General features: G+C 30.0%; 1 protein-coding gene across 1 annotated transcript; it reads left to right on the plus strand.

The window, feature by feature from the left end:
• The first annotated feature begins 8,556 nt into the window (after window positions 1–8,556).
• LOC112749146 (cholesterol 22-monohydroxylase CYP90B51) lies at window positions 8,557–12,672 on the plus strand. The gene is made up of 8 exons (XM_025797414.2): window positions 8,557–9,048; window positions 9,135–9,459; window positions 9,529–9,681; window positions 9,765–10,016; window positions 10,164–10,256; window positions 10,406–10,484; window positions 10,609–10,715; window positions 12,005–12,672. Exons 1-8 carry the CDS (start codon window positions 8,834–8,836, stop codon window positions 12,287–12,289), a joined length of 1,509 nt encoding a protein of 502 aa, XP_025653199.1. The 5' UTR covers window positions 8,557–8,833; the 3' UTR covers window positions 12,290–12,672.
• Window positions 12,673–15,527: the final 2,855 nt, after the last annotated feature.

Below are 15,527 nucleotides of genomic sequence, written 5' to 3' on the forward strand. Positions count from 1 at the left end.
CCTAAGTGAAAAATAATAAATGTTCTAAATTTGGATCTTTGATTAGCTTAGGTTAGTGAAGATGTGCATCTTCTACGTGTGAAAAAAAATTGAGAATATTGGTAGAGAAAAAATGGGTATTTTACATTCTTATTAAAAAAGTTTAGAAATTTGGTACATACTCATGCATTGAATGTAAACAATATGCATCAATCTTCTTGTATATATTATGTTATTGAAAAGAAAGGAGAAAAAAAAGAATGAGAAATGTAAAAAAAAAAGACAAATGTTACCAAAAAAAAGAAGAAGAAGAAAGTATGTAAAATAAATGCATATATGATATGAATTAAAAAGAATGCATGAGTGTGTGTGACGGGAATAATGGGTAGTTAGGTTTATATTATAATTGAATAGGTTGTTGTAGATTAGGTGAAAGTTTAACGTAATCCTAGATTCAATTTCTAGTCTACTATTTGACCAAATACGATCTCATCTTTACTCTAACCTCATTATAATCTTTGAAAATCCCTCATGATACTTGCATGTATACATTGAATAATAGTTGATTGTTATAAGAAAAACAAGTCTTGGAAAGCAAAATTAGAAGAGAATTGAGTGAATCAATCCTATACACTTGAGCGATTAGAGAATATACACATTCGGTAAGGGTTCAATTCCTCAATTTTATGTTTCCACCTTTTATTATCTATTATCTTGCAAGTTATTATATCTTTTGGGACTTAAATTAATTCATGGGATTGCATTGATTGCTATATTGAGTTATTCCTCTATACATATACGTTTTCTTGGAAATTGATTTATTTTGACTAAATAGATATTAATAGGTACAAGTAGATAGATATATAGAAATAGATAGAATAGGTATACATAGTTTACTTTTAAAAAATGTTGAATATCCTTTGATCTTGTCTTTCATAATGTTTAGCATGAGGACATGCTATTGTTTAAGTGTGGGGAGGTTGATAAACCCCTATTTTATGATGATTTTTTTATAGAAAAACGTAGAGTTTATCAATTTATCTTGCATTATTCATAGAAAATGCATAATTTTGTAAATTTCTCCTAATTATGCTTAATTGTGAAAAACATATTTTTTATGCTTGAAAATTGTCAAATTTAATTAACTTTTATTCCATTCGATACCTTGATATGTTTGTTTAGCGATTGAAGGTTTAAAAGGCAAGGATGGCTTGAAGAAATGAAGAAAAAGCATGAAAAAGTGGAGAATTCATGAAGAAATGAAGATTGAAGAATTTCATGGTTGTGCGTATGCATGCCTTGTGTGTATGTATCACCTGGAATGTGTGCGTATGCATGGCTTGTGCATATGCACGAGTGACAGCACGTGATTTTCTTAAGTAAACACGTGGCTCGTGATTTCACATCCAATCCAACTCATTTCAGATGCAGTAATCATAGTAGTAGTTTAGAGTCATGTTTTCGGCCAATTCTAGAGAGAGAAGCTCCAACTTCTATCTAGAATTTAGGATTTTTAGTTTAGTTTCTCCTTAGTTTAGGTTTTAATTCTTGTTTAGTTTAGTTTTCTTTATATTTTCTTGTTCTATTGTCTTAATTCTCTTAGTTTTACTTGTTAGTTTCTTTATTTTTGTCAATTTTAGTTTACGAATATTTGTTAAATTCTTATTTACTTTAAAAGCAATTTGATGTTTCCCTTAGTTGTTATCATTGTTTTCTTGAATTTGGTAGTTATAGATTTTATAATTCTTGTAATTTATCATGTTTATATTTTATACCTTCCAAGTGTTTGTTAAAATGCCTTTCTTAGTTTTAGAGTAGGTTTTGCACTCTTAGTTTGGAATTAAGGACTTATGTGACCTTAAGTCATTGATGTCCAATATTGATTGGTAATTTAGGGTTGTTAGTTGATTTTGTTTTCACTAACGCTAGTATTTCACTAAGCTAATTAATGAGTTGGCTAGGACTTCTAGATTAAGATTAATTATACCTATTGACTTTTTCTGATGTTAGGGGATGACGAAGTAGGATTAACTCTTCTTAATTGCTATGTTTGTGATCAATGACTTAGATAGGAACTCTTAACTCTCAATCCTTACCAAGATGCCTTTTTAGCACTTAAATTTTTTTGTTTGCTCTTTATTTTCTTGCAATTTAATTTCTTATTTTTTGCATTCATAGATCAACCCTTTTCTTTTCTCTTACGATGATACGCGCATCTCACTGCAATTCCTTTGAGAGATGACCCGAAATTTAAAACTCTCAGTTTTTATTGATTTGAATTTGTGACAACAAACTAAACTTTGATTCGGGTCATTTGTTGGTTTGGAACTATACTTGCGACGAGATTCTTTTGAGAAAATTCTAAACCGACGTTTGACCTACATCACTTTGCCATACACACCTTTCGATGTGATGAATTGAAATGATAACTCTGTTGCACTGCACTCTACAATACTGGGATGGATACAGTTGGATCAATATATATAATTAGTAGGATAACAGTGCAAATCAGATTACTAACCAATTGAGCGTGATCTTGAGACATGGTTGGCGTCAAACAGGTATATGCCCCCCAAACCTCTGTACTTTTCTACAAGAGAACTCATAAATCTAAACTTTAAGGTATAAATTAATGTACATTAGTTTAATTCTATAAACTGTTAAATGCAACACTTACCAATAGTACAGATTCTGTCGATATGCTACATGAAGACTCCATGGATACTAGTGGAGGATTTCTTGCATCGACAATGGTATTTCAGTCTATTCGACTCCAATACTCTGTACCTGACATTTTTTTGAATGCTGTAATTCTTCACTATCAACACAACATCTCTACACTTAAGCCTGTGGCCCACAAAATTTTACCCCTCTATCCATGTTTAGTCCTCACTATCACCAAGATGAAAAGGATCCTCTAGTTGCATCGCATCCAAATTAAGAGTCTAATAATGACTTGGAACTTCTTATAACCGTGGTATAGACAACGAGAGAGGAAGAAGAAATTGAACACATCCACCAGTTAAAATTTCTGGCACATATTTTCCAGACGACTCGCTATTGGTGGACGTACCAGAGTCGACAGCATAATTTAAATCAGACTCGCTTACTCTACGTCACGACTATCCCACAGATCGGCGAATTGAATCGGCCTCGCCGGGACCGAGAGTTCATAGGGTATTTTAGATAGTCCAAAACTACCAAACACATCACAATTAGTGTTGATACAAATTAAGAGTGTGTTTGATTTGTATTTTTATTTTTAAATTTTATATTAGTGTTTTTTTTAAGATTTTATAAAAAAAAAACAATAAAAAATATGTTTTTTATTTTTATATTTTAATTTTTTATAATTTTAAAAATATAAAATATTAAAAATAAAAAATAAAAATAAAAATTAAAACCACTAACTATTTCATTCATTAAGATGCATATAAATTAACGAGAGATTAGTTATTATATTCTACAGTATTATATTGGATCATCAACCAGAAGGTTGAATCTCATATTTTGAAACTTTATGATTAGATAATTCATTATGATTAGGTACAAATTTGGGCAGTATCTAGCACAATAAGTAGATAGTTCTCTTAGCGTTTGTTTTGAGGTACTAAGACAGAGATTGAGAGACTGAAATTCAGTATCATGTTTGTTACTTCAGAGACTGGTACTAAAATTTCTGTCTCTGTCTCTAAAATTTCAGTATTTCAGTACCTCTAAAAAGTAGGGACACAGGAACTGAAATTTGTAGAGATGGAGACTGAAACTTTAATAACATTTTATACCTAAAATATTTTCATTTCAATTAATTAATTCCAATTTTACCCTTTGTGCAAATTAAATTAGAATTTCATTCTTATTTCAATTCCTGTCTCCCATTTTGTACCAAACAAAATATTGAAATTTATTTCAATCCCTGTCTCTTAGTCTCAATCTTTTCGTCTCTATTTCTCCATACAAAGTGGCACACTTTCTCTTCATCATTGCTTTTTCCATATAGCAATGCAATTGCATAACATAACACAATGGCGAAGTGAATTGGCTTCCCTTTTAAATGTTGTGGCATTAGTCAACTATGCACATCAAATATTAGGAAATGGATCTTCTTTATTTTTTTTAATACTTGAGAGAATAAAGTGTGATCTCTCATATTTAATTCTATAAATGAGACCAAAATTAAATAAGAGAGAAAGAACAATAAAGAGTGAGATCCTACATTGGATACCATCCAGTTTTTTTTTCCACTGGAGACCGAAGAGGATCCACTCCCCAAACATTATACTAATGTGTTTGTTGGCTTCAACTCAAAACGTCTTGTTAATAAAACTTTCACTAGAGATAGAAATTTATATAATTCTCGGCTAACTTCCTTCGAATCAATTACTTTTATGTTGTTTAAGATGATATTTTTAAACTTATCTAAAAAATCAACATGAAAAGTACACAAAATTACAGTTAAATTATACTTAAATATTATTCCCTAATTATTGTTTCTAATGACTTCATTAGGATAAACCACTATATAAAAAAAATTTATTACTAATTTTTTAAAAAAAAAAGAAAGAATAGATAAAAATAAGTGAAATTTGGTGTGAAAAATGCAAGCCAAAGAATTATTTATATAGGTGTTTTTTATTATGTATCTAAGGGGTAAAGAATCCTGTTTATTTAAGCACGTATTTTGGATACAGCACTATATTCTAGATATTCGTGATAGAAAATTGATTACGCCTTTATTTCGGATACAATGTATTCAGTATGGAGTGCTTAAATTTCAGTTTTTAGTTGACAATAGTTTTATCTGCGTTGGATAAAAGAACATTTTTTAAGTTGGTTAGAGAAACCGAGGAATAAGGAGGATCGGACGAGATTGCGGTGCTTCTTTGCGATCATGTGTAACTTTTGGATGAAAATGAATAAGAGGATTTTTTAAAATAAAAGCAAAGGTGTTGAAGAAATTATCAACATGATATTGATTAACGTTAACGAGTTGAGAGGTATAGATCATTTTTATTGTTGATGGTTATGTCAAAAATGACATAGAAATTTTTTTGTATTGTGTTTATTTCTTTAAGTAAACTTTTTGTTTTAACTAGTTATATTTACTCTACTTTATTGTGTTGAGTTTTTATTTAAAAAAGTACTCGAATTATATTTTTATTGATATTCAGCGCTCTATATTCAATCTGTGTAAGTGTAACGTATATTAATATAAGTACTCCATATTTTACATATTTTTATAAATATTATATTTAATTAATTTAAATAAAAATTTTCTTTTAATTTACACATATTTTTATAAAGTTATATTATATCAAAAATTTTAAATAAACTAAATATAAATTATATTAACTTTATTTAAGGTGCACTTAATATTTATTGTTTTAAAGTACAATCAATAATAAATCACATTACGTGGAAATTTTTTTATTATTTAATTATTTTTTTACGTAATTATTGAGCATTTAAAATTATAATAAACAATATTCAATGCCTATTAAAATTCACGTAAGCCCAGAAAGACCTTGTGAAGGCACAAATTCTATAAAATGGATAGAAGAATAAAGGAGGTACACATCACTTTTTTATGATTATTCACTATTCAAAATCCTACTAACTCATTCAAGTAGGAAAGTGTCTTTACAGATACTAAGGAACAATGGAGATTCCGTGATTCTTTGTTGGTGAATTTATTTGAGTTTATTAAACTGTGAATAATTTTTTTAATAATTTCTTAACTTATGTTCTTAACGCATGAGTTAATAAAATTCTTAAAGCAATTTTATTTTATTTTAAGTCCTACAAAGTACTGTATAAATATTAGTAAGATCATATATCATAAAATTTGATTTAAAATTCTATAAAATTGGTTATATATTTGGTTTTATTTTAGTTTAAAATTAAATTATTTTTTAATCATTTCAAAAATCAGAAGAAAAAAATATAAATGCAAAGATTGATAATTTTATGTATTTAGATCAAAAGAAAAATTAGAATTTTATAAAGAAAGAACTTACATTAAATTGATTTGGATCAATTTTTTTACTAAATTGATAAAAAATAATAGAAAAATAAAATAATAAAATGTAAAAGTATAATTAAATACATTTAATTTATTTAAATATATTTTAATTGAATTTTTGTTGTAAAGTGTTAATAATAATATTATAATATTTATTTAATGAGTTTAATATATTATATAAATAATAACATATTGTTTAAAGATGACATTTAATATAAATTTTAATTTTAAATTATTTTTAATTAAAATTAAAAATGACACCAAAAATTGATCCCAACTGCTCTAAATATAATTGGTCTTTTTATCGGCTAATATCTCTTCTCTTAATCACAAAGTTTTGGTAAAACTCAGGAGGTAATTAAAGTCTTTTGAATCATCAGACTCGCATTAATTGTTGTTGGTTATATTTTCGAAAAGGCAGTAACTGGGAAAACACACTAATAATCTTTTCTGTACAACTCTCTTTCCCACTAATAATCATATATAGCTTTCTGTATAAGCCTCGTTTTAGCTTTCTATCTGCCTTCCAATAGGGTGGAAGATTGAGCATAGGAAAACAAAATTAAGAAAGAAAGAAATAACGGAAAAGGCAAGTGTATTAATTAGTCTCTGAATGCCTCTCAATTCAACCAATCTTTGAATATGTGTTACTTTTAAATTGAATAAGCATTTAAACAGAGATAATTAATAAATTTGGTGGAAGGTTTTTAAAAAATATCTGTACTTTTTTTAAACATTACTTTACTTTGTATTTGATAAATTAAAAAAAATTATATGTTTATATATATTTTTAAAAATAAAATACTTTTAAAAACAGTTAAAATAGAATTTTTTTTAAAGTTATCTTATATTCGCTAGAATTAAAAATTTTTGTTTAATTTTATATATTAATTAATTTTTTAAATTTAATTTTTATATTCATGTTTATTATAAAATTTGTTTGGATAAAATCCTTTTAAAAAATTTTTTCAAGTAATTTTTTAAAAGATTTTTTTAAAAAATAAATAATTTTATATTTAAATATTTCATACAAAAATATTTTTTATTTAATAATTATGTATGGATATAATAATATAAAAATAATTTTTTATTTATTTATCATATTAAAAATAATTTTTAAGCAAAATATATATTTTAAAAATTATAAATTATAGATTCCAACAAAAAAAATTTTTATTTTTTCGTACTTTTATTTTTACTATTACAATTTTGTCAAACACATTAAGTATTTGTTTGGGTACCATTAAGTTAATAAAAAATATATATTTTCAATAAAAAGATTTTTTTTATTTTTTAACGTGTTTGATAAATTTTTAGTAGTAAAAACAAAAATACTAAAAAAATAGAAAACATGTTTGGATATCTCATTAAAAAGATATTTTTATCTATTAATTATGTTTAGGTACAATAATATAAAAATACTTTTTTATTTATTTATGATGTGAAAAATATATTTTTTAAGAAAATAAATCTTCCTAAAAAAATACAAATTGTAGTTTCTCAAAATAGATATTTTTTAGTGCTTTTATTTTTACTATTAAAAATTTGCCAAACACGTTAAAAAAATCATTAAAAAAATCTTTTTCTATCAACTTAATGGCACCAAAACAAGTACTATATTTTTTTAAAAGATCTTTTTTCTTAAAAAAAATAATTTTTACATAAAAAGTAAAGAAATAACTACTTTTATATTATTGTACTCAAACATAATTGATAGATAAAAAATTTACATGAGATATTCAAACATAAAATTATTTTTTCTTTTTTAAAAAATCTTAAAAAATAACTCAAAATTTTTTTTTTCTTAAAAGCTCACTAAAACAAGCCCTAAGTGCTTGTTTAGATGCCATTAAATTAATAACAAAAATATTTTTTAATAAAACAAGATTTTTTTTAGTATATTTGACAAAATTCTAGTAGTAATTAAAAGTACTAAAAATTTTAAAATATTTTTTTAGAAGTTACAATTTATATTTTTTTAAAAGATCTTTTTTACTTAAAATTTTTTTAACAGGTAGTTGTATATTACAATATAAATAGTGAAATATTAGATAATAAATTATTTTTATAATGAAGTTTAATAAAGTCTTTTTCTTCTTCTTATATTTTTTTATTTTAATTGATTTTTATTTAGCCTATTTTGATTAAAATTAATTATCAAAAGAATTTGATCATATAACAACACCATATAAAACATACATAAAAATGAGCTAAACAAAATTTATATTTATACATAAATATTGGATGAGTGTCTTTTAGTCTGTATATAATATTTAAATAATAATAAAAGATAAGAAAGGTAGCACATTTAAAAAGAGTATTTTATAGTCACTTTAGGTTACATTTTGTTAATATTTATTTTATAGATAGCAAATACTTTTGAACTGATTAATGAAATTAAAGAGAAATAGAGAGGAGCATAAAGAAAAACAAAACTTGTAAAGAGGATTGTTTTCCAAAGTGTAAAGCCAATTTTGTTGGTACTTTCCGCTGTTTTCGCTTAAAGACAGAAAGAGGAGGAGGCTTATAAAAGCAGGGTATTGGCTTCACAACTTTGATTCATAATTAACCAAACCCACCTGCGTACTACTACTTACCTTTGGTCATTTTATAACGCCACAAAATAGAACCTCCTTTTCAGCATATGTAAAGACAACGCCTTTTTCTTCTCTTTTCTCTTTTCTTTTTTCTTACAGGAAACTGGCACAGCACACGAGTCACAACAATTTATTTGCTTTAAACAGAGAGAGAGAAAAGAGAGGGAAAGAGGTTTCAGAAACACACACACACAAACACAAAGCTCAGACACGATTATAGTAGCTACCTCCATCCATGTCTGACTCACATCTAACTTTCTTTTCTCTTTCTTCTTCCATTCTTGCTCTTCTTCTCATCTTCATTTTCATCTTCAAGAGGAAGCAAACCAAACCCAAGCTCAACCTTCCACCCGGTAAAATGGGCTGGCCCTTTCTTGGTGAAACCATTGGTTACTTGAAGCCTTATTCTGCTACCACCATAGGTGAATTCATGGACCAACACATAGCAAGGTAACAACAATAACACAAACAACATCGTCTTAATTAATTAGCAGAAACAAGAACATCTTAATTCACTTGTGTATGTGTATGTGCAGGTATGGTAAAATTTACAAGTCGAAATTGTTTGGTGAGCCAGCAATAGTGTCAGCAGATGCAGGGTTGAATAGGTTCATATTGCAAAACGAAGGGAAATTGTTTGAGTGCAGTTACCCGAGAAGCATTGGTGGAATACTTGGGAAATGGTCTATGTTGGTTTTGGTTGGTGACATGCATAGGGACATGAGGGCCATTTCACTCAACTTCCTCAGCCATGGCAGGCTCAGAACACATCTCTTGAAGGAGGTTGAGAACCACACCCTTCTTGTTCTTAACTCTTGGAAACACAATTCCACCTTCTCTGCTCAAGATGAAGCCAAAAGGGTAACTAACTAACTCGTTCTCTTCTTCTGCAAAACCAACTGTTGGATTAATTAATCAATTGAATTGCAGTTCACCTTCAATTTGATGGCCAAACACATCATGAGCTTGGATCCTGGGAATGTTGAGACAGAAAAACTAAAAGAGGAGTATGTCACTTTCATGAAGGGTGTTGTTTCTGCGCCATTGAATTTACCCGGAACTGCATATAGAAGAGCATTAAAGGTAACAATAATGCTAATTGATGATGCTAATTTCCTATTGAATATACTACTTAATTTGAGTTGAATTGATTTTGTTTTGAACAGTCGAGGTCCACCATACTCAAGTTCATAGAAGGGAAAATGACAGAAAGAGTGAGAAAGATGGAAGAAGAAAATGAGAGTTTGGAGGAAGATGATCTTCTAGGATGGGTTTTGAAGCATTCAAATCTCTCAACAGAGCAGATTCTGGACTTGGTTCTGAGTTTGCTCTTTGCTGGCCATGAAACTTCGTCAGTAGCTATAGCACTTGCCATTTATTTCTTACCCGGTTGTCCTCAAGCCATGGAACAGTTAAGGGTAAGAAAGTACCATCCATGATTATATATGCTACATGGAATATTCAATATTCAATGTTCAATGTTATTGTTTCTAATCAGGTCAATACTTGTAACATAGTTTGGCATATTGATATGGATTTTATGATACTTTGTGCAAAAAAAACAGGAAGAACACAGCGAAATCGCCAGAACTAAGAAACAAGCAGGGGAGGTTGAACTCACTTGGGATGACTACAAAAGAATGGAATTTACCCAATGTGTAAGTTACCTATCTATGTCATATAATAATAATAAATAATATATAGTATTCGGCTTTTGCAGCGATCATTATTTTATTTGATGTGATGATGTAGCCCTTGGAACTGTTTAATGCATAATATAAATATAAATATGGTTATGTGGATGAAGGTTGTGAACGAGACACTTCGGTTGGGAAATGTTGTGAGGTACCTTCACAGGAAGGCGCTTAAAGATGTTCGGTACAAAGGTACATTGATTGATTTATTTTATTAATTATTTAAACGAGTTTAGTAGTGGAAAAGAGAAAAGCAAAGGGGAAGGGGGGTTTTGATTTGAGTGAGTATTGAAAAGAGAATGTGTTGTGTTGAAAGGTTATGACATTCCATGTGGGTGGAAAGTCCTTCCGGTGATTGCAGCCGTGCATCTGGATCCTTCACTTTTTGACCAACCTCAACAATTCAATCCATGGAGATGGCAGGTCAGTTACTTCTACTACTTATACATATCTCTCTCTATATATATCATGAACATTCATCATAATTATTATCCTCCACCACCCCCACCTTCCTTTCTTCTTTTCTTAATTAATCTAAACTTTATGCGGATGTATAAAAAGGAATAATTAAGGGGAGGTCCCCGAGCACTTCAATTGGTCCTTTCCTTTAATTTGGAGGTGGATACCCACATGCAATCACTACCTCTCACTGGAGGTGGGGTTTGTGTGTGGCCACTCAATACTATATAATTTTGTTTGGGGCTTGTGATTTTTCCCAAAATGCTGTCCATTATTTTTCATTAGTTTTTCACATATAGTTTTATTTCCAGTTTCTCAAATATATTTGGGTTTTGTAAGTCCATGTATATATATATCTTACTTTCCCGGTATCACGCTTCCTATATATCACTTGAGAGTCAGTCCCAACATTAAGGTACAAAGGCCGTACGACTTTGACAAAAACTGAAAATAATGCATTGCATGTGTCTCGTCTCTACCTATATATGCCTATCATTCTTCTCCCACACGTACACTTGAAGTTATCCCTACCTATAACCAAATTAATTATAGATGGTTTATTTAATTATTCCAAAAACGTGAAATAAGAAGAGCACTTAATGAATGTATAGTGATGGTTACTTGTTAAGAAATGATTGTCCGGGATGGGGAATGATCAAATAATGTGGCCTACCAACCAACCAAGCAGAATGGAGGATCAAGTGGGGTCGTTTTTTTAGTTGATAGCCATCTCCATCGAAGCCGTTAAGTTTAAGGGGTTGTCATGTTTTCACAAATAGGATTGCTGATGAGAGCTGAGAGCTGAGAGAAGAGGATAAGTGCAACTGTGCAAGTGCACTACTACTACTATGAGTTAGTTGGCCTTCCTTAGCCACCCCACCTACATGCATTGACCATTTTACCACCACAACCGTGTAATCATAAAAACAAAAATTGGTTGAGAAATGAGATCATCGAGATGATGAAGTGAACAGTACGGAGGTGGGACCCAGGGTATGCGATTATGATGCATGCTTTTTGTGAACGTGTGGGCAGGGTCCTCACGAGTCATGAGTGAATGCCCATGTGGAAAGTGGGCCTCACATCACTTGCACGTGCATTTGTGCTCTCATCGCATTCCTCCTCCTCTCCTGGTCCTAACTGCTTCCTTCAATTCCTTGCTTTTTTTGTTTCAAGAATCAAAGGGTGTGTAGCCAAGTGGGAATTCCGGATAACAAAATATGATACCCTTTTTATTATTGTGTGTGGTGCAGATCAATGGTCGTCGTGGAAGTTGCTCATCATCAAACGGGAGTAGTAGTACTATCAACGCCAATAACAACAACACCACCAACAATTTGTTCTTGCCGTTCGGGGGAGGACCACGACTATGCGCTGGATCAGAGTTAGCAAAGCTTGAAATGGCTGTTTTCATCCACCATCTTGTCCTCAACTACCAATGGGAGTTAGCTGATTCCGATCAACCTTATGTATACCCTTTTGTTGACTTCCCCAAAGGCCTACCCATCACGGTCCAAAACCACTCATATCTCTCTTAGTACTTCATTATTAAATTAGATCTAGTGTTCATTCCTCTCTCAATAATTAATGTAAGTAAAGTTGCCTCATCCACCAATTGCATCGCATCATTTAAATTAAAAAGAAAAAAAAAAGCTTTTTGACTTTCTGGCCTTCTTTGCTCACTTGTACGTTCCAAGGGGGAAGACCGTCTCAATAATAATAATAATAATAGGAATAATAATAATAAAAGTACAAGCAACGCCTTAGGACTTAGGACTACTGGACCACTCCTACTACGTACCTCTTAGCTTCTATCTCTTTATCCTTCTTCTAGGCTTTAGTAGTAGAATTTTACTATCCCGTATCCGCCCTCCGCTTATGCTGTACATTATTCCTGAATTGAATAATATTTATTCATTTATATTTTCTGCCTACTTTAATCAGCCTTTATTACTTTCTTATTGCGCTACATAAAATAATTCAGTTATATATCTTTTGTCCATAATCTGTTACGTTCTATTGCTTTCATCTCCTTTACGGACACGTTCATATATATAATGCACGACTACTCTTCGTTCATATATATACTATACCCTGCCAACTAGTGGTAGTTTATTAAAACAATTTATTTTGATTGTGTAAATCGGAAGAAAGAAAAATAAGGATCGATCACATTTCAGAATTACGCTGTTGTTTTTCTTACGTAGGCTCATACTAGCTACTTTATAGTTTTCTGGTATTGTTTTTTGTTTCCTTTATTAATTTATTACTACGATGCTTGTATATGCTGTAGTACTTAATGTTTTTTTTTTAATAACACGTAGATTACCTTTCCGTTGTAGTCTTGTAGACATGTAGTACTAAACAGTCAAGGTGCCAGTTGCAGTGCAAGTTGGCATATATAAAGAAAATAATTAATTTTGGTTGATCGAGTGATCACTTTAGTCTTTTACTTAAATAAGTATTGAGAGTTTGAATATTGTCTTAGATATATAGTAATCTATTAGTCAGACCATTAAATAGAATTCAAATTTATTATAAATTAATTTTTAATTTATCGAATTAAAAAATACGGTGAACAATAAAAAAAGAAAAGGTTAAATATTGGAAGGGAACGTCAAAGAAAAAGAGGTTTGGGATTTGGGGGGCAACATTTTGTTGGTGGCTATAGATGTTGTAAACGGGGTTTAGGAAGGCAGTCACGTTGAGTCCACAAAACCAAAAATAAAAGTAAGGTCCGAATGACGAAGCTTTCGAGAGAGGCAGAGGCAGAGGCGTCTGAGTAATAATGATGCCTGTTGCGGCCACAAGTTGCACATTTTGACTTGGGATATGGATTTTGGACTAGTGTCATTGTGTGATGTGATTATTAATTAGTTAATTAATTACTTCAGTTGACAGCGATATAGAGAATTCATTATGGTCCAACTCCAATAATTATTTGAGACTACTCCTCCCTATATATTCATCAGCGTTAAGAATATCGGAGACCTTTTTTTTGGGTAATATAAAAGGACAAAAAAATCAATCATCACCGTTTAAATTTATTTTATTTAGTTTTTATAATAATAAAAATAAAAAAATAAATTTTAAAGGTTTTTGATTAAAAATATCTGTTTTCTGAGACTTTATCTTTTTTTCTTCTCAATAATAATCAATCGATAATTACTTAAACCAGCTAGCATAGCATCAATAAGCCAAGCACAAGTTGATAACATTACATAACCGGGTACGTAGCCGTATGGCCGTATCCTTGAATCGATAATAGCGCCAGATCATAGGCTTATTATTGTTATGCTTGCCTCCATGTCCTGTAACGTCCTTGTTAGGTTAAGTTTCGCTTTCTGATCGATGCGATTCTATGTTGTTTCTCTGTGCTGTGCTAACATCAATGTCTCAATAATAATATCTGTATGTGGTGTATGAAGAGGCACGTTACTACGTTATACGTATCCATATATATGTAGATTATTGTTCTTCTAACGTGATAACAAATACCTAGCCATCACTCATTATTGTACTAGAGAAAAAGATATATATCAAGCAACGTTGTTTAATTTACTTAGGATCCTACATATATATTACCAGCTACCGTCGTATTCAAACAGATAAAAGGCAAATATTGGCTCTTTCGCGTGCATTTTAGGATAACATTATTTGAAGGTACGGTCAATAATTATAAATAAATATCCAACGACAATGGAGATTAATCAAATCAATAAACAAACTCAATGTAGTACTTAAGTAAATTATGAAATTCTCTTAAGTCCAAAGGTATATATTGAGTAGTCACGTATATATACAGTGTAGTAGAGCTTTATTTTTATTCCTATTCAATCCACAATATTCACTGCTGAAGCAAGTGGGGGAAGACCACATACATAAGCGTTGATGAAAATAATGAACATGTTACAAGTTGCGCTAGTGTTCATGCAAACTAATTATTCCTATTCTTTCATATATATCTGCTGGTTCAATAATTCAACACAGGCTTCACATCAAGCCTAAGGGGACGCCTGCCCCGACAAAATGTTATTCGAGGGGCACTATATTTGAACATCTATATACCTGATGACAAAAACAAAATCTTGATATGCTTCCTACCTACACATTGGATTCCGCAACCACAAGATCAATAATCATCCAATCTTCAACACCACCACCTCATGAAAATTCGAGGGTTTTCTGAAGCATTTTCATAAATAATTGTATATCATGCACCTTGTTCACTGTTCCACTATATTATTGGAAGTTTCCTATATATATTATTTTGATTGTCTTCAATATATGTCTTATCATTTAAATTCTAATATTGTTGATTTATATTCGAAGTTAATTTTACTTATTTACTCTAACATCATATTTTAAAAAAGAAAAGTTGATTTTTTTTTTTCACAAGTAGCAAAAGCTAGAGAGTCACACAAGTACTGTCGTGGAGGAGTGGAAATGAATATAGTAGAATAGGATTTGGATTTAACCCTAATTTTTCATTAATATATAAGTATCTTTTAGATTTAGTAAGAGGTATTTAATTTAATATCCACTTAAAATATATTTTTATATAAGTATATAACATATACATATATAAGGTGTAGGTATGATTGAGGCTCAATTCGAAAATCCTACATACACCCTATCTGTTGGATCGGATTAACAAAGAGTGTTAGGGGGCAATCAGTTTTGTAATTTGAAGCCATTAATTAGTTATTATTGGTGTTTTTAATGGTGTAAAATTTTATCCAATAATATAAAAATACTCACTATTTTTCTATTGGT

This window comes from Arachis hypogaea, chromosome 15 (genome assembly GCF_003086295.3).
Source record: "Arachis hypogaea cultivar Tifrunner chromosome 15, arahy.Tifrunner.gnm2.J5K5, whole genome shotgun sequence".
Lineage (NCBI taxonomy): Eukaryota > Viridiplantae > Streptophyta > Magnoliopsida > Fabales > Fabaceae > Arachis > Arachis hypogaea.